General features: G+C 57.6%; 1 protein-coding gene across 1 annotated transcript in view; it reads left to right on the top strand.

The window, feature by feature from the left end:
* The window catches only part of VAC14 (VAC14 component of PIKFYVE complex), a 64,011-nt gene extending 41,274 nt beyond the window's left edge, over positions 1-22,737 (top strand). The window contains exons 14-19 of the mRNA XM_080410962.1: positions 249-381; positions 16,698-16,872; positions 17,586-17,704; positions 18,546-18,625; positions 20,216-20,366; positions 21,874-22,737. Coding sequence (XP_080267088.1) covers positions 249-381; positions 16,698-16,872; positions 17,586-17,704; positions 18,546-18,625; positions 20,216-20,366; positions 21,874-22,036 — 821 coding nt within the window. The 3' untranslated portion in view covers positions 22,037-22,737. The remainder of the gene's footprint in view (positions 1-248; positions 382-16,697; positions 16,873-17,585; positions 17,705-18,545; positions 18,626-20,215; positions 20,367-21,873) is intronic.
* Positions 22,738-22,937: the final 200 nt, after the last annotated feature.

The raw sequence follows: 22,937 nt of genomic DNA, 5'->3' as shown, positions 1-22,937 counted from the left end.
ATATGCTGCCTCACGGGTTGGGACCACCACAGGACGCTTTCCCCTGGGTTGGAGAGAGCTGCGGCAGGGCTGGCTCTGCTTGGACCAAGCAAATATGGTTGTATGAGGCTTGGAGATCTTCTCATGCCCCAGCCTTCCTCTGCCAAGCGCTGTGACTGTATTTTGGGTGTCTGCTCTCTGACTGAGACTGCTTCGGCAGGAGGGCCCTGGCTGCTCTAATTTGCTCTCCCCTTCCCCTGCCTCCCCAGGTACAAAAGGCTTGGAGTGCTCGCCCTCCACCCCCACTATGAACTCCTACTTCTACAAGTTCATGATCAACCTGCTCAAGCGCTTCAGCAGCGAACGGAAACTCCTGGATACCAGAGGAGCTTTCATTATCAGGTCAGAGCCCCCCAGCAGCCTCACTGAAGCCCCCAAGCACCCCTGGGCAGAGTGGGATGGGGATGATGAAGTCAAGCAGCTCAAGCGCTGTGCTCCCTCACAGCTAAAACCATTTCCACGAGCCTCCCTCACTCGCCAGCAGATGGTTTCAGGGCAAACTGGTTTTGCCTTTCACGTGTTGAGGCACCATATTCCTTGCTCCCATCCCCGAAAGCAAAGTAGCTCCTTATTAAACAGCGTTGTCAGAGCCCGTTTCATTAAGAAACAACTAGACCAGCCAGAGCATGAAGACAGGCTTGCGCGCGGGGTGCCAAGTGAATCGCTCCACCCGGCTTGGCGAGATGTTCACCCAGCAAATGCCTCATCCCCCAAAGCTGCGTGTTTCCGTGTGTGGAGCTGGAAGGTTTTGCTTTGGCTTTTTAAGGAGCTGTGGCAGAGGCTGGAAAGCCTGGGAAGTGTTGTGGCAGCTGGCAGGGCATTATCTTTAATGCAATGAAATCTGGGGCAAGGGACACCATTTCCTCAGCTCCCTGGGAAATAATGGGCTTAATGGTTGACGTGAGGTGGAGAAATTGGTGAGGAGCTTGGTGGGAGGAGCAGGAAGGAGCCTGGGTTTTTCTCCCTTGCTTTCAGGGAGGTGGCATCAAAACGAACGTGGGGAGAGCATGAAACCCAGCTTCAGAGATGCCTCTCAAAGGCGGAGGGGTGGACGAGGTACTGGTGGGGGAGTCCTGTCGCTGTGATTGGGAAATAAATTGTGCAGAGCTCTCAAAATCTGCTAAGCTGAGCTGGATGTTGAGCTGTACCAGCTTGGGCAGCAGTTTGTGCCAATGTCTCGGGCAGCCGGAGAGCTCACCGAAAAGCTGCTGCTGGATTCAGCCCGTGAGCAATGAATGTTGAGGCAAAGCACAGCAGGTTGCAAAAATGTTGAAGCATGGGCAGGGCAGGGTTGCAGCTGCTGTTGGCTGCGGGGCAAGGATTTCAGAGGTTTCCCCCCACTTACATTACATTAATGTAATACATTACCTTTCCCCCCCGCCCCCCCAAAAAAAAGAAATCTAGCTGTGCATATGGAGTGGTTTGGGGTTTTTTTCTTTTGATAGGAGTGTTTTGGTTTGGGGTTTTTTTTTCTTCTGATAGGAGTCTGGAAATGTTGAGTTTAATCATCCGGGGATTTAAGGATAGGGCAGAGACAATATCCCACTCATAGTGTCCCCTTCCTTCCCCCCAGGCAGCACAGCCCCTGGTGTGAGCAGCCCTTGGCAGGCAAAGTGGCCCTGTTCCTCAGTAAGAGCGCAGGGCAATTAGAGCAATAGGGAGCCTGGGCAGGGTCCCATTTGAGAGCTCTCCTGTGTTGCAGCCACCTCAGATTTTTCCTTCCAGCTCTGTCAGGATGAGCCGTGGCTGGCGCGGCCGGCTTTCCCAGCAGCCAGCCAGCGGTGCGGTGGGACTGGCTCACAGCAGCTCAGCGAGCCGGGGCTTTTTACAGTGACTCATACCCCCAAAAATCCAGTAAAGGAAAAAAATATATTACTCTGTCCTTTGTCAAGTCACGTTGTGGCTCACGTAGGGTAGATGCAGGTCTGGAGCTAAAGTGGTGGTACTTGCGATTAACTCTGAAACCTACTGATGGCAGTTGAAGTGCTGGTATTAACTACGCATCTGCTGTGTCCAGAAAAAACAAGATGGGAGTAGAGGAGGAAAACTTTTACAGGACTCTCTGGAAAAGATTGATCTCTTGCCGGAGAGACCCAGTGAACGTGGGAGCCTCATGGTGCTATTTTTAGCCACTTTTCAAATTGAAGCCGTATGTGCGTTCCCACGTTACATCCCTCCCCTGTCCACAAGCCAGCTCAGCTGTTCGGCGCAGCAGGGTGAGAAGCCAGCCTCATGTTTGACTTGGGAGGTGCTGGTGATGTTTCATCCTGGGCCGGAGAGCGCAAGGAGGATGCTTGAGAGACCAGGACAGCGCATGCTAAAGCGTGGTCCTCCCCCACTGCTGGCGCGATTGCTCCCTTTGTACCTGTCGTCTTCCCCTCCCCTCCAGGTCCACCGCTGCCCCTTTCCGCTGCCGGCCAGCCTGAAAACAGTCAAGTGGAGAAGGAAGATAGACCTGTTAAGTTTAGGCAATGATTTCCAGCTGAAGGATGGGTGCTCAGGGGAAAGGGAAACAGGGGACAGGGTTTTTATTAAAGCACAGCGCAGCGATTTCCCCCGTCACGTTGCCAGTGGGCAAGTTCGAAGGTCCGTGAGGTCAGGCGGAGGGTCTGTGTTTAAAGGTCGTTTATTTCTAACCTGACTCAAGCTTGTTTGTGTCTGGTTGCTGACTCTGAAAGGACTTTAGTCTCTCTCCTGATGTGTCCTCAGAGTCCTGGAGGCAGAGGTTACAGTACCTCATGTGCTTGAGGACAGGAGCGTGGTCTGATTAGCAGGAGGCTGTGGGGGTAGGACCATCTTTTGCTCTGTAGGGACCTGTGGTCCCCAAGACGTGCAGAGCTGCTCCAGTGCCTGTCTGATGTTGGCAGATGGGTGGGAGAGGCACTCACAGCCCTCCTGGGCAGAGCCCACCCTCCGAGCCTGGCTCAGGTGAAGATGGGGGGCTGTGATGGGTGGTCCTTGCCATCAGTGACCCTGGTCCCAAGCTGGGTGTCTCAACATGGTTTGCCAGAGACACCAGGGTGGAGCTAAGTGGAAACACAACCTGCCTTTAAAATAACAGGCAAACAGCTCCAAAAACTTCTGTTGTTCATAAGGAAGAATCCACATCATTTCTTCTTCCTTGCCAGGGACCACCAGGCTGGGGGATAACCCCGCACTGGCACGAGGTCCATCTGCCAGTGCCACTGGTGCATCCAGGAGGTGCCCTTTCTTGGTCTGCCACCTTCCCCAGTAGGATCCAGCACAGCGTCACTGGATCAAACCACGGTGTGATGACCCATCTGTACCACCAGCCAAGGGGACCTCACGGAGGGAGAGCCTGTGGCCACAGCAGAACTCACACACCAAGCTGAGCCCCGGCAGGAGGAGAAGGGAGGGGCAACATCCAGGAAAAGGCTCTTTAAAGCTGCTTGGATGCCTCACAAATGCCTGGGCAGGGGACCCTCTTTGCTAAGGGATGTGCCAAGGGGGCTCCAGTGGTGTGAATCACCCACAGTCTCACGCTTTCCACCCCTCTCCCCTTGAGGAACCGGAGAGGTGGCAAACCTACTCCCATGCTCTCTTCCAAGGATTCCTTTTTGGTTTGGCATCAGTTTTCCACATTGCAGCTGACAGGGTTTCCTCTGGGGGTCGGTCGGTCTCACTGTCACTTGTGACTCTTTTTAGGCTGGAAGCCAGTAAAGTTACTCCATCTTCAAAACTCAGGATTCAAAGCCCTGCCTTCTCCCCTCGAGCCAGGCATGTTTGCACTCAAAGGTGGCTCCCAAAAGGTTGTCAGAGGCAGGAGCATCAGCATCAGTATTACCTCTCACCTTGATGAGCAGACCTGAGACCTTCCAGCCTTCTCGCTAATTAGGAGCTATCAGCCCTAGCTGGCACATGACCACCTGGACTCGACGGAGCCCTTAAGCAAGAACCAGCTATTCACACTCAGCTTCTGGCCTCCCGACGATGGCTTGGAGCAGCAGAAAAATGCAGAGGAGCTTCCAAAGCATCACATGGCTCCTTGGAGCAGCACGGCCGTCCTCCGGGCAGGAACCCTGTGGAGGGAAAGCTGCTCAGCCGGTCAGGAGGCAGGCAGCAGAGCGGCACTGAGCTTTTCAGCTCACACCAAGATTTATGATTTACGGGCTGGATTTAACGCTTGCTTGTTGGTACCAGTGCTATGGGATGGGGGGATTAAGCAAAAGACAAAGCCCTACCCTACAGACATCAGTGTTGCTGCTCAGAGCACGGTTTGAGGATAGGGCTGGCTGCCGCAGCAGCTCGCCCTTGGAAGGAGCTATCTTCTCCCCTCTGGTCGCTCTCCAGGGCTGGTTGTGCAGCCCATGCACTGTCCCCGAGGTCAGTCTGACCTCCAGAAGCCAGTTCAGCTGGCTAAGCCAAGCCTAGCACCAAAGCAGCTGGCTTTTTGCTCCTCTCTGAGGTGGAGCAGCTCAGACATTCATGGCTGATGTACCTTGCCAGGATGGCAAATGAACCCTCCAGGGTGTGGGATGTGCTCCAGTGGCTGGAGACATCCCTGTGCACGGTGTGTGTGGATGCTTTGAAGTGCGGGGCTTAACTTTTAAGCCCCGAGAGGCCATTTTCTCGCTGAACAGTGGCACCCTGGGGCACGAGAGGATGCCTGAGTCAGCGCTTTGCTCCCCAGGCAGGGGCCCGTGCACAGGGGTTGTCTCAGCTTGTTTTATAGAGCTGTTAAATAAACCTCTCTGCTGCCTAGCACCTTCTCATGAGGCATTTTCTGAGGTTAAGATGCATAGAAGGGGCCCTGGGGCGACTTTTCAGCCTCCTCCCATGCAATCCACCTGGCAGGGCTTGACTGTTCAACTGGGGACAGTCGTTGGCTTTTTGGGGGATGCTTGAACCCCATGGGTGGCAGCCAGGAGGGTGGGCTGTTCTCCATCTGCTCTGGAAGACGTAGGCTGGAGCAGATAAGGTTATTTGGCCAATTTATGGCATTAGCTGGGGAGGTGGAAAATCCCAAGTCTCGTGATGGGGCTGAGGGTTTATGGCTCCTGCAGACAGAAAAGTTCATCTGGCTGGAAATCCTGCCTTTTCCTTGAGGTCTCAAAGTCCTGCCGGGATGAGTGCAGTGGAGAGCTGGATAGCAAAGAGGGCAGAGCTGGGACAAACACCTGCATGTCACGTTGGGTGCGTAAAGGGCTTTACAGTGATGCCCTTGGCGTGTTGCTGGGATGGCCAGTCCCCTCTTTTTGGGCAGGAGGGGACTTTTCTGCCTTGGAGAGGCTGGAACTGACCGTGCAACACCCCTTTCTTCCCAAAAAGTAGAGGAAAAAAAGCAAAGTGGGTTTGAACCTGCTAACCAGGATGGGTAATTGGAGAGCGGGGGAAGCAGAGGGCTGGCGTGGCCTGTGGAGCACAGACATCCGATGCTCTTGGCAGGCAGGCAGTGAGGAGCATGTTAAATCGCTTTTTGCTTGGTCTGCCTGGCATTCCCAGGGCCGTGCTCTCTGTCTGGGGGGGTGGAAAGGGAAGGGCAGCCCGCCAGCATCCCAGTGAGGAGTGCTCTGGGGAGGGAGTGGGCTGGGGGTTTAGCCTCAGGTTCTGGCAGTGAGGAGTACGTGGGGATCCTGTGCAGAGCTGGTGCGTGTCTGCTTTGGTGGTAAGGGGGTGCAGAATCCCCAGGATGCCACCATCCTGCAGTGATTCACTGTCCCCCTGCCCCATCCACCCCGCTCCCCTGCCCCCCATCCCTCCTTAACCTCCCAGCTCCCAGTCTATCGCCCACCGCTCACTGGGGTGGGGGGGTTAGCTGGGTCTGACCAAAATCCTCCTCTGCTCCCCAGCCTGGATGCCCTTGAGCTCCCCTGCACACAGTTTGCTTGGCCAAACGTCTCAATACCTCCTGGCAAGCTGGAGGCTCCCAGGGCTGGGATGTGGGATCCCCTCCTGCTCCTCCTTCCTTTGGCTGTGCTGATGCCACCATGCCCCTTCCAGCTGCCATTGCCAAACCCGTGCCCCGAAAATCTCTGTGCCCCACCAGCAAGTGAATCGGGGCTGGGGGGGAGGGGAATGCATGTCGCCTCTTCTTCTCTCCCACCCTCCGGCCTGCTGCATTGCAGAATAAAACCTGCGTTTGTTTTTGCGGGAACCGTTCAGCTTGTACTCAGCAAAGTGTGAAAAAAAAAGAAAAAAAAAAGAAGGGGGGGGGGGAAATGCAACCCCTTTGATAAACTGTGATATGAACTCGGGTAAAATCCAAACAGCTGTGAGTGCTACAAGGGAAGCTTCTGTGTCAGGAGGCAGCCTGCGAAAATACAGTGCTCTGCCTGCCAGGATGCTCGCTGGCCGCCTGCCCTTCTGCTTTAATGAACTGTGTGCTCTCCATCCCCCACCTCGTGCCTTGCAGAAAGGAGGAACCGGAGAAAGCCTTTTATTTATTTATTTTTCCAGCCGTTTGCAAAGCAGTAAGCAGGGCTCCCTCCCACCCAAGCCCCCAGCCAGGCACAGGGTGATGGAGTGGGGCAGTGAGCATCCCCGGCTCTGCACCGAGGTCTGTGGGCTTCTCCTTGCTCAGCTCTGGCTCTCTTTCCTCTGTGCCTCCCTTTAACCCCTGCACATTCCCCCAAATCTCTCCCCAGCTCTGCCTCCACCCAGCCGTGAGAAACCCTGCGCCTGCAGATGCGGAGTGATGCTTCAGTGGTGCGGTGGCACCCAGGCTCTGCTGCTGCGCATCTCCCACTGCCCCAGCCGTGCATGGTGAGCACCCTGCGGGCTCTTCTCAGGCTTTCATGCCAGTTTGGGGTGAAAGCCAGCAACTCCTCTGTACCTCCAAAAACCCCTGGCTCTCAATCTGCCTGTTTTACATCATGCAATGGGCTCCGCAAGCCCAAGGGAGGATGTGTTTAATGAGGTTTTAATTCACTGAGGTTATGGGGCGTCATGCTGGGCTCTCTGATACCCGATTTCCCCCAGGCTAGAGGTTGGATCTAGGGTTACAACACACTGGGAACCATCAACAGCATGATCTGCATGATGGAGGAGCCTGGTTGCTCTGCCTAAGGATTGTTCCTGCTGGGATAGCAGGAGCTGGGCCAGCCCCTGGCAGCCCACTCCTGGGGCTGGACCCCCCAGGGAAGGACGGGAGATGCCTCCACAGAGCCCTGGGGGCTGGAGGAGCCAGGGGAGCTCACTGTCCTACCCGCCAAAGCTGTGCCGGGACTGGCCATACTCGGAGCTGCCTGGAAGGTTTTGATGGATTTTCCTGTAGAAAAATGGGAACCACATGTGAGCGGCAGCACCGGAGTGGGCTGGGACTAATTCGGGTCAGCAAGAGGGTGGAGGGGAGGAAGGGGAAGTGTGTGCAGGGGAGGAAAAGCCTCCCAAAAATGGCCAAGTTCCTTCAAAGGGCAGGTCCCCATGGAGGCGGAAGGGGGGTGTGGGGGGTGTGGGTATTTGCTCCCTCCCGGCACTTTCCCTGGGATCCCAGCAGGAGCCCTCCGGAAAAGGGGCTGGGAAAGGGGGGAGCAGGGAAAAGGTGGGCAGGGCAGTGGGGACAGGAGCTCACAGCTCCCCTGCTTGCTAATCATCATGTTTCCTGGAGCAGGGCTTCAGCACAAGCTGCTTTCAAGGTGTCTCCCAAATTTTCCTTGCCCAGCCGATGGGGTGGGGACCCTCACTGCGGGGTGTGTGGGGGGTGGTTTTCACTGGTAGCTGCTAAATTAACCCGTCTGATCCCATCGGTCAGGGCTTGGGGGTTCTGGCAGCGTTCCCTTCTTTTGCTCTGCAAATGTGACATCTTGGTTTATTCATCTTCGTGGAGGGAAGAGCCGGACAGGGAGTCTGGGAGAGGCTGAATAATGGCATTTTCCACCCGTGTTTCTTACAGGGGATCTTGCTCAGGATTATCCCCAAGACACAAGGCACACTTGGTTAAAAACCTCAAGGCAGGGCTGAGTGTTTTGCCTCCTGCTGCTCTCATCAAGGGCCTTTTTCTATTCCTGGCTGCTTTCGAGCATCTCACAGCCCATCGCTCTCCGCCGGCAATGGGCGTGCAGCCCTCCCTCCTCACGCGCCGCCCACCGATTGCAGGCACAAGCTGGCAGGCGGGCGAAGATGCTCCAGCACTTCCCACAATCTCACTTTGCCACAGATTTTCATCAAAGGCAGATGCTCAAGGCTGGATGCTGCCCTGGGAAGGGCTCACCGCAGCTGCAGGCTTCTTAGCTACTGTGGGTCCAGCTGGGCGATCTGCTCCCAGGATGGGATGTCCTGGGATAAGATGTCATCATTGTCATCAACTCGCGTTGAAAGTGTGGAGCTGTACAAAGCCACCCTGGTTGGAGCTCCTTCCCTTCAGTGCCTGAGCTGCTGTCAGTGCTGGCAGGGCAGGGAACATCCAGCCTCTCTCACACGTCTGTGAGCCTTGGAGGGTTAGGGGGAGCAAGGCTCCTCAGGCTGCATCCCACCTTGGATCCCTCCAGGGATCCTGGCTCCGAAGGCAGGGTGGGCAGTGGGATCCACCCTGCGATGCTGAAAAGCAGCGAGATGCAGCAGGCACGGAGGCAAACCCCACAGTAAGGCAAAATAACATCTGAGGCGTCTAAACCACAACATAAACGGAGGTGTTTTTTTAGCTGACACACTTGAGTGAGGAGTGTGGCCGGGCTCCCTGGGTTACCCACAGGCGCCTCCGTCCCTGAGCTCTAGGATGTGCTTGAGTGTCCCCAGTCCTCCTGCTCCTTCTGTCTGTTCTCCCCAAAGCTGCACAAGGATTATCGCTGCCTCTAGTGTGTCTGTGCTTGGATTTGAGCTGTTCAAGCAAAATACAGCCAGTTTGCTCAAGCAAAGCGACGGAAAAGTCACGGCGGGTCCAACTTGAGATGCTGGCAGAAGAGATGAGGCAGCTTCACCTCCCACCCCGGGGCAGGCATGTCCCTGAGCCAGTGGGTCCCCACCTGCTGCCACCTCCTTCCAGTCCCTTTTTTCTTCCCTTCTGGAAAGCTTCACCCTCAAACACGCAGTGTCTTCTTGGTGTACTCCACCTCCAGCCAGTCCCTCTGCTTTCAGACATCTAGGGATGCCCAGCAGGACCATCTTCCCGCAAATTTGCCATCCCTTCAGGGGAAATGCAAAGGTTCATCCACCTCTAGGACAGCAACATGCTCCTCAGCCATGCCTTTAGGAGCAAAAGCACTTTTATTTCTTCGTCTTAAAGCAAAGTGATGGGGAGGGATGGGGAAGGGCGAGGACAGGGACTGTGGCTCCCATCTCTCCTCAAGCTGTGCACGCCCTGAACTGGATCAGCCTCTCCCAGCTCCTGTTGCCACAGCTTTGCGCCCGTTCCTTTAACCTATTTTATTTGCAGTGAAGAGAAATTATAGGGGGAGAAATAAGGCGCTTGTCAGTTTTCTTAAAAATTAGGCCACAGCTGTCAGCCTGAAAGGGAAGTGTACGTCTGAAAGGAAGGATCTGCTGCTGCTTTACACATCTCCCCACCTCCCCAGCCAGCCCCTGCCCTGCCTCCTTCAAAACAGAGGATGCTTGCCTGAAAACATCACTGCCTGCTGTAAGTCCCCCTCTGTGGTCAGGCTGAACATGAGTCCTTCCCCGCAGCTGGGGAGGGGGGCTGGAGCCAGGTTTTCAGCCCTGCCAGGCACATGCTGGAATGCTGCTGCCTGTGCCTCCTGCCTGGCGCTGGAAGCCCCAAGAGCCCAGGGAGAGACTTGCATTTGCTGTCTGTTTTGCCATTGAGTCATTGGCGGTTTAAAAGTTGGGGAAGAAATGCCACGGGGGGTTATTTTTTGCTTTCCTGGAGCATTCAGAAGGGGAGAGCTGTCTGTTTTTCAGGTGAGCTTCCTGTAGATGCTCCGATGTTCCTACAGTATCTTGTAAGCTTTGCAGGTCATCAGTGACTGCATGCTTGCAGGCAGGATAGCTTTGTCTGTGGGTCACCATAAGGTTTCCTTGAGGAAACTTCTGGGACGCACTAACTTGGGCAGCTGGAGGCTGGTGCGGTCTTTGTGTGTCTAGTGGGCTTCACCTTGGAGGAGCTGTCACATTCATCTGTGTTACATCTAAGAGTTGGGTAATATCTTGGGCTGAGTGGACCATTAAGTTTCCAAATTTAGTTATCTTTTAGCTTCTGGGCCATCCCAAAGGATATTAGGGGTTGATCATCTTCTGTGCTGAAGGCGATCAGAGGAAGAAACTGAAGAAATTGTTTGAAGACACTTCATCTGAAGGAACTCTTCCTTCTCCTTGCTACAGTCCTGTTACCCACAGCTCTATACCGAACAGGCGGAGGAATTTCGCTGGTGATGTGAGTCCCCAGAGGTGCTGGATACCTGCTTTATGAATGGAAGGTGAGCCCTTCGAAGGGCGCTCTTCTCCGAGCAGCCAATGTCCGAGGTAGGAACCAGGCTGGGTTCATCACGAGTCAAGGTGGACATGCCCAGCTTTGGGCTGGGCTCCTGCTTTGGTAGGCAGGTGGGCAGGGGCAAAGCCATCCTGCCCGCTGGGACAGGGACCCCCCGGTGGTCTGGTGTCCAAGGGGAGCACCACAAGGAACAGAAGCCCAGGGCTGAAGCTCTCTGTGGGACGGAGATGCTGTTTCAGCAGCTGAAGTTGATCTCAAATACTACTGTATGTTTGTGTTGTGCTTCTCAGGGATCCCCCTTGGGTGCTCGGAGGGGTCCCTGGGGACCCCTGGGGAGCACCTTATGGCTGAGATGGCCCCAGCCCAGCACTGAGCTGGCACTGCAGCTCCTTCAGCCGTTGTCACACTGACGGTTTCTGCCGAGCAGCCGCTCCGTAGGAGGGTTTTCTTGTTTGCAGTGAAACACTCTGCACCTTTCCCTTTTCAAGCAAAGGCATCACAGGGCTTGCCTCCTGCTTCCCAAGATCCACACATCTCCTCCCAGGATCTGTGGTCCATGGCTGTCACCGAGTTTCCCAGGGGAACTTGTTAACCATGACAAGAAACCGGGGCCGGTGAGGCTGAAAAGAAAGTTCAGGCTTTGTGGCACATTAAACTAGGCCTCCCCTAAGCGTTCTCGCCTTCCCGCTGATGGGCCCCCTTTCCTGACTGACCTGACATCTCAAAGAGCAAGATCTGAACATTGGGCCGTCAAGAAAAGTCCAAAAGCCACGTGAAGGAGGAGGCGTGGGTCGTGCTTTTGCTCACGTCCTCCTGGCTGGAGCAGGCTCCTTGCTCACCTGGGACGAGCTGTGCTGGCTCCTGAGCTGCCCTTCCCAAGGACACGTCCGTGCTCTCCAGGGCTTTCCTTGGCCAGGTGGTACTTTACAGCTTCCCACGCCACATATCTCCCTCCAGCCCATCCCCAGGAGACATCCCCAGGTCCTCTCTGTCTCTTGACGAGGACCTGAGTCCGACAGGGAGATGTGCCAGCAGAGGCTTCACGGAGATGGAAATGGGTGGCTGGGAGAGAGGAGGTGGAGCAGGCAGAGGGTCCCTCTCCTCCCCACACCTGCCTCCTGCAGAAGGAGCCCCTAAACTTCCCAAACCCTTCGCAATCCCTTACATTAAACGCTATGGATTTTGAAAGCGGGAGCTGCCAGGGTTGCCATGGTTTCCCTTGCCCAGAGGAGCAGCTCCAGAGCCTGGATTCGGCAAAGACTGGGAGAAAAATGGAGCACTGGGATTTTCTTCACTGCTGTGGTGGGGAAGGACAGAGGAATGGCATCCTTTTGCCTTCCCTGCGCTCTTCTTCTCCCCTTCCCATCCTAATTTTATCTGTGCTTCCTCTGCACATTCCTAAAGGATCCCAGCTGCTGGGCTGGGGATGCTGCTTTTCCTGGCAGGAGGATTTGAGGGGGACAGGGACGAGCATCGCAGAAGCTACAGGCGCCCTGGGCAGGCAGGTCGAGCCGAGGCATCTCCTGGGGAGCCTGGAGCAGGGAGGAAGGGTGGTGGAAAGCCTTGGGAGGAGAGGGGAGGGGAGCAGGGGAAGAGGAGAGTGGGGAGGAAGGACAGAGGATCTCGCAGCCAGGGTAGAGGTTGCAAGCCCCATAAACCAAAAGGGGGGCAGAGCTGCAGAGCGCCTTGGAGCATCGCTCCCCCCAGCCTTAGCCAGCTCCTTCCCTGGCTCCGGCCCCACCACAGTTGCTGGAAGTGGGACAAGATACCACCCTCTCTCCCTGCTGGGGTGTTGTGTCTGCCCAGAGCTAATAAAGCAAATCAATGGTGCTTAATGAAGAAGCACCTGCTTAATTGAACACAGCAGGATGGTGCTCAGCATGGGTGGGTGATGGGATGGGGCCAGCAGCGCTCCCCACCAGGGCTCCCTACCGGTCCCAGCAGAGGAGACGGTGTCTCCATCCACAGTGGGGCTAGATTTCATTTTTTTTTTTTTTAGATTGTATGGAAAACTAGACTTTCACCCCCTTCGAGCAAGCATCGGGCTGCCCTAGCCCTCCGCCATCCTGTTCCTGCGTGGTGGCTCAGGGCAGGGAACGGGACCAAAGCAGTTAAAGGGGCGAGCAGGCAGGATGGAAGCTCCAGCAGCTCCCTGAAATTATGATGTTTAGATTAGCTGGGTTTCCAGGCATCGAGCTGTCAAAGCAAGAGGGCTGGGAGGGATGCCGGGGCTTGCCCTTAATTGGAGATGTGGCTCTGAAGCCATCGCGCTGACGTCCCCTGGGCTCCAGCACGCTGCCCCGCAGCAGCTCCCTGCCCCGGGGCTTGGGTGCCGCCATATCGGGGGGGCTGTGGTGCTTAATGGGGTGCAGCTCAGGGATGCAGGGGGACCCTGGGGTGGCACGGCGATGCAAAGCTTGTGGTGAGCTCCGTGGCTCTTCCCTCGGCCAGCATCGTCTTGCCAAGGGGTCCTTCGGGCTAGAGGGATGGCAGGGTCCTGACCCTGTGGCGGGGTTGGGGGTGACCCACTGGGTCCCTCAGGAGCCTCGCTGTGGCTCGGCACCATCCAGGGCAATGGGCAGGGGCTGTGCCCCATCACCACGCTGCCAGCAGGCCTACCTCCCGCCGGCCTGCAGCTGCGTTCCTTGGCTCCATCAGAAAGGCTCGAATAACCCTTTTAATTTAAGGAGTTAAATTTTAATGGCCTAAATACCACACTTCATTATCGCGCCATGTGCCTGCGCCGATGCTGCTTAACATCTCGGCAGTGTGGTGTGGTGATGCTCTGCGGCTGCTGCCTCCCCAGGGACGCTTCTTCCCCTCCTCTCCCACACCTGGAGGTCTCGGGGACTCGCAGGGTCCCCATGGACAAGGGGCAGGGGGCAGGGACACACATGTTGCCCGTGGGGATGCAAGGAGAGCCCTGGGGAGAGGCATCTCGCTGGGATGATGCCTCGGGGGGATTAGCCAGCTCCTTCCATCATTACATCAAAACACGGGCAGGTGGATGGATGGGTGAGCCGCAACCAGCCCCGTCAGTAAAGTTTTCAGTCTTACAGCTGGGGTGTATATATTTATAGGGTGTATATACTTGGGGGATATATATATTTAAGGGGGGGGTGTATATATACACACACACATTTTTATGGGATGTATGTATCTGGGAGATCCAGATATGTATATATTTATGGGGTATGTATGTCTGGGGTGTACATATAAGGGAAGGGGTATGGCTCCTGCTTGCTGTCCCCTCCGCCCGTGCCCTTCTGCAGCCGCCCCTTTGGCATCTTGGCTGCTGCCTGGTTGGTTTGAAGCCACCTGTCCCCTGTACGGCCCCATCCCCTGCCTCCTCCCAGCCAGCCTCACGTTCCCCTCGTGCCATCCCAGGGGATCAGCGCCGGGGGACCCCTCCCATCCCACTGGCAGCCACCCGGCGCTGGCAGTTGGGTTCAGCTGCTGGCTGCTGTCACGGAGGCCAGCAGCTGTGTGGCCGGCCAGTTGTCCCCTCCTTTGGGGACCGCTTTTGGGATGTGCTGACCAAGGGGCTTTGTGGGGAACAGTTTGGGGTCTCTACCTGCGTCAGGGGAGGCCGCTGAGCACTGACAAACTCATTTTGCTGGTGGCTCCCAGAGAGCCTGGGGCAGCTGGCGGGGATAGTGCACGGAGGGGCAGCATCCCGGGGGGGTGACACGGCTTCAGAGCAGGGGGAGACGGACTCTGCATGGCTGCTCCTTTAACACCCCGATGGTTTCCATTTTCTCAGTGCCACCAAAAGGAGGGGGAACAAACCCAGCCCTTTCCCACTAATCAAAATCAGGCCTGAAATTAGAAAGCGGCTCGTGTTCAGGCCCCTGCTTGCTGGGAGCGCGGCGTTCACCAGCCAAATGTCAGAGCTCCTATTTATGGAAAGCAAGAGCCCTCCTTTTCCGTGGAGGAGCTGCGGAGGGGGGACCTGACGGGTGTCCTCGCCGTGGACAGAGGAGGGCAGCTTTGGAGGTCACTGAATTGCCCTCGATGCTCGCTGGTACCATTTTTGGTTTGGCTGAGCTTGTTTGAGCTCTTTTCGTAGCCTTTCTGCCTGGAAGGTGTAAAACGCTGGCTCCCTGCCAGCCAGGAGCAGAAGAGCCAGTCCCCAGCTGTACTGGCACACCAGGTGCTTTGCAACTGGGGGTAGAACTATCCTGGTGTCCATCCCTGGGGGACCTGTCCCCTCTTTGGGCACAGTAAATCACTCCGCTTCACGGTCCGAGCATCCAGCATGGCTGCTGGAGGAAACTGGGTGCGGATGGGACATCCAGTTATCCCATCTTACTGGAGGAGGGTAGGATGGAGCCAGCTCATTCCTGGGCTGGGCTTGGACCTGCCCAGGCTGGGCTTGCTCTGCCGCAGCTGGTGATGACCGGATCCTGCCTGCAATGCTGAGCTATTGATTTGCTTTTGGCTCCATCAGGCTGGACTAAAAGCCTCTGCCATCCCCTTCCCTCCCTCGATGCTTCACTTTCCCATTGCTCTCCCTCCTCCAGCCAGCCCGCGTCCAAGCGGCGAGAAATCGGGGAAGCATTTTCATCCCCATGAATGCAGCCGGTTACGTAAGAATAATTGGGATAAATGAGCTTATTTATCACGGCCCGTTCCATTTTAGCGGGGTCCAGGGCGATCGTCGGGTTGGGTTACGTAAAAGCCCGCACAGAGCATCTCATTGTCCAGCAGCAGCCACGCGGGATGTGGGAGCTGCCGATGGAGGGGAGCCGGGGCTGGGCCGGGAGAGGATGGGTTGCTTGGCAGGATGAGGAGGTGGGGGGAAGGTGGGAGGTTTCTTCCTCCACATGTTGAGGAGGGAAAATCCGTTTCTTCATTCCCTGTGCATCCCCTGCATCCCTAAAACACCAGGCTTTAGGGTATGGGTTTTGGTGTCTAACTGTAGACAAGTAGTCTTCCACCGGTCCTTCCCTGCAGGGACATGGGCTGGGAACTCGTCTCCTTCCTCCTCCTCACTCCAGGAGGTGAAAACATGACCTCGGGGCAGGTGGGGGAGTTCAAGTGTGCCTCCTGCCTCCCAGCCAAACTGAGCAGCTAGCAAATGCCTCCCACCCAGCCACCAAAGCAGGTGCTCTTTGTTTTGCCCCCCAAACCCTCCTGAGATGACTCCAGGTGGGGATTTCATTGCCAACTGAGATTATCTGGTGGGGAACAGTGCTTGGTAGGAGTTGGGGGAAAGCAGAGGAGCTGCCAGCATCTGCCCCAGTACTGAGGTTCCCCGTCAGCCTGTAGGGGAGATGTGGGGATGCAGGGAGCATCCCAGTTTCAGGAGGAGCTGGGGAGCTAGGTGAGTTCCCCTGGGTCTCTCCAGTGTGGGCACCGTAGAGCTGAGCCAGCACGGGGCAGCAGTTTCAGGTGTCCTCAGACAAACCGCCCAAGAAGGCAGGAGCCTGGAGAAAAACAGGAAATCCCTAAATCCAAACAAATGAGGAAGTAAAAAAAAAAAAATAATAATAATATCTGGGTTTTGGTTTCTGGTCTAAAATGTCGAAAACCTTGAGAATGCCTCAGGACATTCCTGCCGTGACCTGCCAGGCTCGGGCAGGCAGATCGGCATGGACCACGGCGCCGGCTGTGCCATGTTTTGGGGAGAGTGGTGCTGGCAGGGTGTCCGGCAGAGCAGAGGCATCTTCCAGCTTCACCAGCTGGAGCTCTGGAGCCCCTCGGCACCGGATCTCATGGGAGTTGGAGCGTGGAGGAGTTCAAAGAGCAACGGGGTGTGTTACTGGAAGAAAGGGGAGCTGCAGACGGAAAGGCGGCCTCTGGCTCCAGGGCTGCCGGGTCGCACAGTGCCGGGAGGGATTGCTTTGTCCCAGTGGCCACGCTCACTCTGTGCCAGTTCCATGGTGTTGGGGTGATACTGGTCTGACTGGGCCATCGTATGCTGTCTGTAACCATGCTGCTGCAAGCTCCCTGCAGTTGTCAGGGTGGAAAGCGATGCTGAAACCTCTCGAGGGAAGTCACTGGGAGGCTTGAGGTGGCAACAAGCTGTGGTGGTGCATGCCAGCGAGGTCCCAGAGCAGCACGACTGGGAATGTGAATTAGCCCAACTATTTTTTTGGCCTTACCCTGGTGCAAATAGCTGCACCCTCCAAATGCAGAGTCCCACAACATCTCCCTTCTGCTGCCACTGTACTTGCCCAACCTCTGGTGCACCCGTATCTCTCATCCTTGGTCCCCTCTGGAGGAAGGAGGTGATGTGCTGGCTTGGGTCAGGGTCTCAGATGCACTCATTAACCATCCATCCCCCCTGGTTTCTTTCCTCTGTGATACACAGGCAGCTTTGTCTACTTCTGAACGCAGAAAACATCTTCCATTCCATGGCAGACATACTGCTTCGGGAAGAGGACCTCAAGTTTGCCTCTACCATGGTCCACACCCTGAACACCATCCTGCTGACGTCCTCTGAGCTATTCCAGCTGAGGAACCAACTGAAGGACCTGAAGACCCCGGTACGGGCAGCAGGAGCAGACTCAGCTCTTGAGGGGCACGTAATGGGGGTGGCAGGGACCTGGCAGCCACGTGGGGATGTGTCTTGCTGCTTCCCACCTGGCAGGTCCCAGGGCTGGAGCTTGGGTGCCCAGGGTGGCCCCTTCGTTCCTCCACTCTTCAGGAGTTGAGGGGTCTTGGAGGACGTGCCCAACTCTTGCTCTTCTCCCCCAGCATGGGAACAGGTTCCCCAGGCCCTCGAGCAGCTGCCACCTCTCTCCCTCCACCCTGACATGGGGCAGGAGCAGAGCCCACCGGTTCCTCAGCTGTCCCTGCCAGAAACGCACCCGCAGGGTTTGCCGAGCAGCTGCCACCAGCATCAGCGACGTCCAAGCAAGGCAGGGAGAGGGAGGAAGACTTCTCCTCCTCAGGCTGAAGGCCAGCAATGCAGTGGTGTCCCCTTGGGTGGGACAGCCACCATCCTCCGGTCCTTCATCCTGCAGCACCCCTGAGGGCCACCCCATCACACTGCCACCCTAAAAACCACCTGGTCTCCATCTCCTGAGACTGGTGGGCTCATGCCAGTGCCAGGTGGTCTTGGTGGGTCCAGAAATGTCCCTTCATGTCACAGTGGCACTTGCCAGCCCAGCGGGTTGGTGCTGGGGACCTGGGGCTCTCCGTGCCACATCCTTGCTCCCACTGGTGACCCGACGCCAATGGCTTCCTCTTTCCCCAGGAAAGCCGTAACCTCTTCTGCTGCCTGTACCGGTCCTGGTGTCACAACCCCGTGACAACCGTGTCCCTCTGCTTCCTTACCCAGAACTACAAGCATGCCTACGACCTCATCCAGAAATTGTATCCTTTGGGGGTTTTCTGCGAGGCTGGTGGCCAGGCTGGCCCTTGGTCCCTCTGTGGCCACCAAGGTCACCCTGCAGGCCAGCCCAGCCTCCTGCCTGCAGCCCATCATTACCGGGGCGGCGTCCCCGCGATGCGAGGGCAGGGCAGCCTGTGCTGGGTGTGCGCCAGCTCCCTTCCCCTTGCGTCGACCTCTTTTTTGTGGTGTAAAAAAAGGAAAGCGTGCACTGGCTGAGCCTTGACCTTCCTGTGCCTGGGAGGGGAGGCTCCTCAGCATCCTCTTCCTCCCAGGAAGACCAAGGCTTTGGCCTCCTGGCCTGATGAGGAGCAGGCAGCGCCCAGCGCAGCACGCTTCCCGGTGCGCTCACCATCTGCCTGCAGCAGAATGATTGTTTTCATGTGCCAGCAAACCCCAGCCCTCCCTGAGCAGCTTTCCATACGACAAGGCTTAATAACGCGCTCAGGTTCCCTTCTCGGCACGCACCAGTGTTTCTTCTGGGGGACGGGAGCGCTCAGCATCGCCTCCGTGCTGCCCCAGTGTCCTGCCTTGCATCACCGACCAGGCTGGGCAAGCTGCCGGCTGGTGGGGCAGCCTGCCCCTTCCCCCACCCCTGCCTGCTTGTCCTGTTTCCTTCCACCCTCCCTTGGCCACCCTGCAGACCTTTCAGCCCTGCCCACAGACGAGCCCTGCCCGTTCCCTGCCTGCTCACTTCCCGCGGGAGCCGTGGGTGCAGGGAGAGTTTGGCAGAGCTGCGGTCCATGCCGGCCATCACCCAGGCGAGCCATCTGCTGCTGCCGGGCCACCCTTTTCCAAGGTGACATCCTTAACGGCTGCATCCAGTGGAGATCTGGAGGTCACGGTGGATTTCCTCACTGAGGTGGACAAGCTGGTGCAGCTCATTGAGTGCCCCATATTCACATGTAAGGAGGAAAACCTGTGTGGGGAAGGGGCAGCACGCGGTGCTCCCCCACCCCAGGCACATCCCCCTCCCTGCTCCTCCATCGCAAGCAGCAGCCGCCACACGAATAAATAGAGCAGAAGTTATGAGACTTCTTGCCGGGAGGTTTGCCCAGCACTGGAGCTGCCCACGGGGGACGGGCGCGCTGGCAGCACGGGGTGGGCAGCTTGACCCCCAGATACAGGTTACGGGAGCAAGTGGTGCTGGCACCAAAAGGATGGGGGGAGCCTGGACCACGCTGAACATCTCCAGGGGGTAGGGTGTCAGATGAGGGAAGCCATGTGTGCCACCCTTGGACACACAGGGTGGCATTGTGGATGCTGCTGGGGCGTTTAACAAGAAAAAAGATGGGTTTTTTTCTGGAAATTGAAAATGAAGCCCTGGAAACCCAGAGCTGCTTCTCCAAATCTGCCTCCCCAGCCCCAGCAGTGTGGGTCCCCCTTATGAGATAACACAGGCAGTGCGTGGCTGGGGGCTCAGGGACTTGGTGCTGGGAGCAGGGGTATGTGGCAGGGTGTCCTGTGGCTGTGGGGGATTTCTTGTGATGGCATTCAGCTGCCCCTGGACTCCTTCTCCCTGGAGGTGGAGCTGGGCATTGAGGGTGCTGGGAAATGTCCTGGAAAGGACTCTGGGGGGGACCTCTATAGGTCCAGGGCTGGAGAATATCTGGGGGAAGAGGGTTAGAGCAGCTGGGCTATAGAGATGTGGCTGAGCCTCAGTCATGCTCCCTCCCGTGGTACCCTGTGCCTCATCCTGAGGGTGACCTTCCCCCTGTGTGAGGCACCATTGTGTCTGTGGCGGTTTTCCACAGCCCCCAAATTATTCCCTGAGGGTTCCCCACCCTCCCCATCCCTGGGCATGGAGCAGCATCCCTGGGCATGGCTCCCTTCACTGGGAGACACCAGCGGTGCTAGTGGCAACCAGGGGGTGAGATGCTGGAGCAGGGACCTCTCACCCGATCCCCTGGGCTGCCCCAGGTGTGACCTCGGTTGGCTGTAGGGCTCCAGAAGACCTTTTCACCCACGAGCACCACGAGGGATGGAGCAGGAAGGTGGTTTCCCCTCTGGTGAGCAACGCTGAGGCCCAACACATGTAACCGTCAGGGCTGGCCAGAGAGGATCCCTTCTGCTCTGGGGAGCCCCTGGGCAGGTGTCACCCAGCCCTCCTGACGTGTGCTGCTCCGGGGGAGTATTTCTGCTAATTCTGCAGAAGCTGAGGAGCAAACTCATGTTGCACGTGTGTCCTCAGGCAAATGGTGTGGATGGTTTCAGGGATGAGTGGTAGCAGGGCTGGGAGACTGGGGAGCCGCTGCCCCCTTCCCCAGCTGGGGTCTGTGGCGAGGAGAGGGGCTTCTGGCCTGTGTGGGACACAAAGATGGATGAGTTAATGGACAGGGAGAGGCTGCTGGTGCCATGCAGCTGCCCCTCGGGTCGGCTGACAGAGGCTTACAGCCTCCCTAGGACCTTCAGAGGGGTTGGGAAGAACCTGCTGCTGGGGCTGGAGGTGAAGTGCATTTTACCTGCCTCCCCATCCTCTTCCTCTCCTCTTGCAGATCTCCGCCTGCAGCTGCTGGATGTGAAGAACAACCCCTACCTGATCAAGGCTCTCTATGGCCTGCTGATGCTGCTGCCCCAGAGCAGCGCCTTCCAGCTCCTCTCCCACCGCCTGCAGTGCGTGCCCAACCCTGAGCTCATGCAGACCACGTAAGTGCTGCAGGGACGGACCCTCAGCATGGGGACTGGGGCCAGGCCAGCCGTCCCCGCTGCAGCTGAGCATCCCCACGATCCCGGACTCAGCCCCGTCGCCCCTCGGCTCCTCTGCGGCCGTGGCTGCTCCTTGCCCCGTGGCCGGGAGCCTGGCTGGGGGGGTTTGTGTCTATATTTGGTAACCCTGGGAGGGCTGTGCCTCATCCACAGGCATTTGGCATCCGGGATGGAAAATTTCACTTGTGGGGTCGCTATGGAAACGAGCAGAGCTGGGAAGGAGGTTTATGGAGAGAGACTCCCAACAGCCCGGGGGTGCTCCCAAAGCATCCCCCCACCAGCCCGGACAGCTATGACAGCACCCAAAAGGACCCTGTCACCCATGCATGCCTGGGGCTGGCTGCTCCATCCCCACCCCTGACCTTCGGGGAGCATCGATGTGCGGCATCTCCCTGGGGACCAGCCTAAATCCTAGTGCCCCCTGCCCAGGGGTGCTGCCTGCCCGGCTCGTTAGATGCCGGTGGTGGGATTTGCTGTCCAGCGCTCGGCTAATGAGCAGGGGGGAATTGATGATAAAGCCGGGTCTGCCTTTGCAAAGCCCTGGGAACAAAAAGAAGAGCTCCCAAGATGGGCAGGTTTCTGAATTAACCCCTCACCACCACCACTCCTTGGCTTTTAACCGCTCCCCTGGGCTGGCTTTTATCCCTCCTGGCCTCTGGCACTGAGCTCCTACCCACTACCCGGCACTGATTGTAATTGGGGGGGGGGCAGAGAGGGGGCTACATGTGCTTCTCTCCACCCCTTTTTCCCCCCCTCCAGCCCCGGCAGCGGGGTTTTTTCGAGCAACCAGAGCTGTCAGACGGCCTGAGCATCTGATTAACTCTGACCTACATTCCTTCAAACACCGAAGCCGGCTTTCATAACAAGCCAGCCCCAGCTGCCCCCTCCCCAGCGGGACACTAGGGCCTCAAGAGCCGCCTGCCATCCTCCCATGGGCTCCCCCGTGTCCCCCAGTGGGCATCCCGTGGCTGGTTGTCCCCCTCCCTTGCATGGGGAGAGCTCACGGGAGCTCCCTGAGCTGTCCCCACTGCCACCAGCCCTCTGTGCCACTGCACAAGGTTATTTTTTGCTTGCTCATAAAACCAGGCAGGGAATCTGAGGCACATGCTGGCATTCTTTCTGCCCAGTCTCACTGCTTTTGGCTGGAGTGGGTTGGGACAGAGGAGGAACATCCGTGCCAGAGGGGTTAAACCTCCCCTGTGGGGCCAAGGTGCTGAGGCAGATGTCCCTTGCCCCTCTGTCCTGTCCCAGGACCCCTTGGGCTCCATCTCATGCCTCTGGGGGAGGGAAACGGGTCTTTGGGGGTGTTTCATGGGGCACCAGCATCACTAGGATGTCCTGGGCTCAGCTTCTTCAGGACAAGCCCTTGGTGCTGCTTGCGATGGATGCTCGGGGTACGGGCTTCTCCTGCCCCCTCCTGCCCTCACTGTCTGCTCCCCCCCCGCAGGGACAGCACCAAACCAAGCACCAGCTTCAAGAGGGCGTCAGCCTCCAACATCGACTACACGGAACTGCTGCAACACTTTGAGAAGGTCCAAAACAAGCACCTGGAAGCGCGACACCAACGAGCCGGGCGGGCAGAGCAGCTGGACCGGCGGGTGGTCCTCTGAGCATCCCTGCAGCAGCCGCGGGTGTGCACGGTTGCTGGGGCAGGGACCAGGGGACACGGACCAGGGGACAGGGACACCGGTTGCTGGCCGCCGGAGGATCTGGTGGGTTTAATGGCAGAGGGAGATGGGCAAGCGCTCGGTGCAGGGCTGGCTTTCCTCCCCGTTGTGCATGTGGATGGTGGGGGAACCTCAGGCTGTGCCTGGCTTCTCGCACAAGCGATGCAGGAATGTGGGGAAGGGTTGCAGGAGGAGAGGGCCAGGAGAAAGCACCTCGTCTTCTCTTGCAATAGGGTGAGGAAACTCCCCTTTGCTTTGCTAATGCCTTCCCCGTGACTGTCAGCTGAGCGCCCAGCCTCCTGCCAGCAGGACCGGAGGGGAAGGGAAGACGGGAGCAACCCCTGGCCTCCCGCCCTGGAAAACAAGCACGCGGGGCCGCTGGCCGCCTCTCGCCACCCTGACTTCCACCCTCCGGCTCCGAGGCCATGCTGAAGGCTGCCAGCAGCATCTCACCTGGGGACTTGCGCTCCTGTGCATAGCACTTGGCCCCCTCCCTGCACCCACGCACCCTCCCCCGGTGGCACAGCCAGCACTGGGGGGCACGGAGGGTGGCAAAGACCCCCATCGCACCCAGCCCCAGGCTCAGCTCTTTGTTCCTGTGTTGAGCTCCCCATGACAAAATAAACGAGCAATGCAGAGCAGCCCATTCCTGGTACCTGGGCTCCCCATCATGGATCTGGTCCCAAGGGGAGCCAAAAACCCAGCCAGGGCAGGGGATGGCATGGAGCATCTTGCTCAACCCCAAGCCCTGGGCTGGCCCAGCCCTGCCACGTTGGCTCGCCTGATCCTCTTCCCAGCAGGAAAAAAAACCACCGCCGAGATTCTTCCAGGCCACGGTCACAAA

The sequence above is a fragment of the Falco punctatus genome (genome assembly GCF_963210335.1).
Source record: "Falco punctatus genome assembly, chromosome: 14".
Classification (NCBI taxonomy): Eukaryota; Metazoa; Chordata; class Aves; order Falconiformes; family Falconidae; genus Falco; species Falco punctatus.
This window is presented reverse-complemented; position numbering and strand designations above follow the sequence as displayed.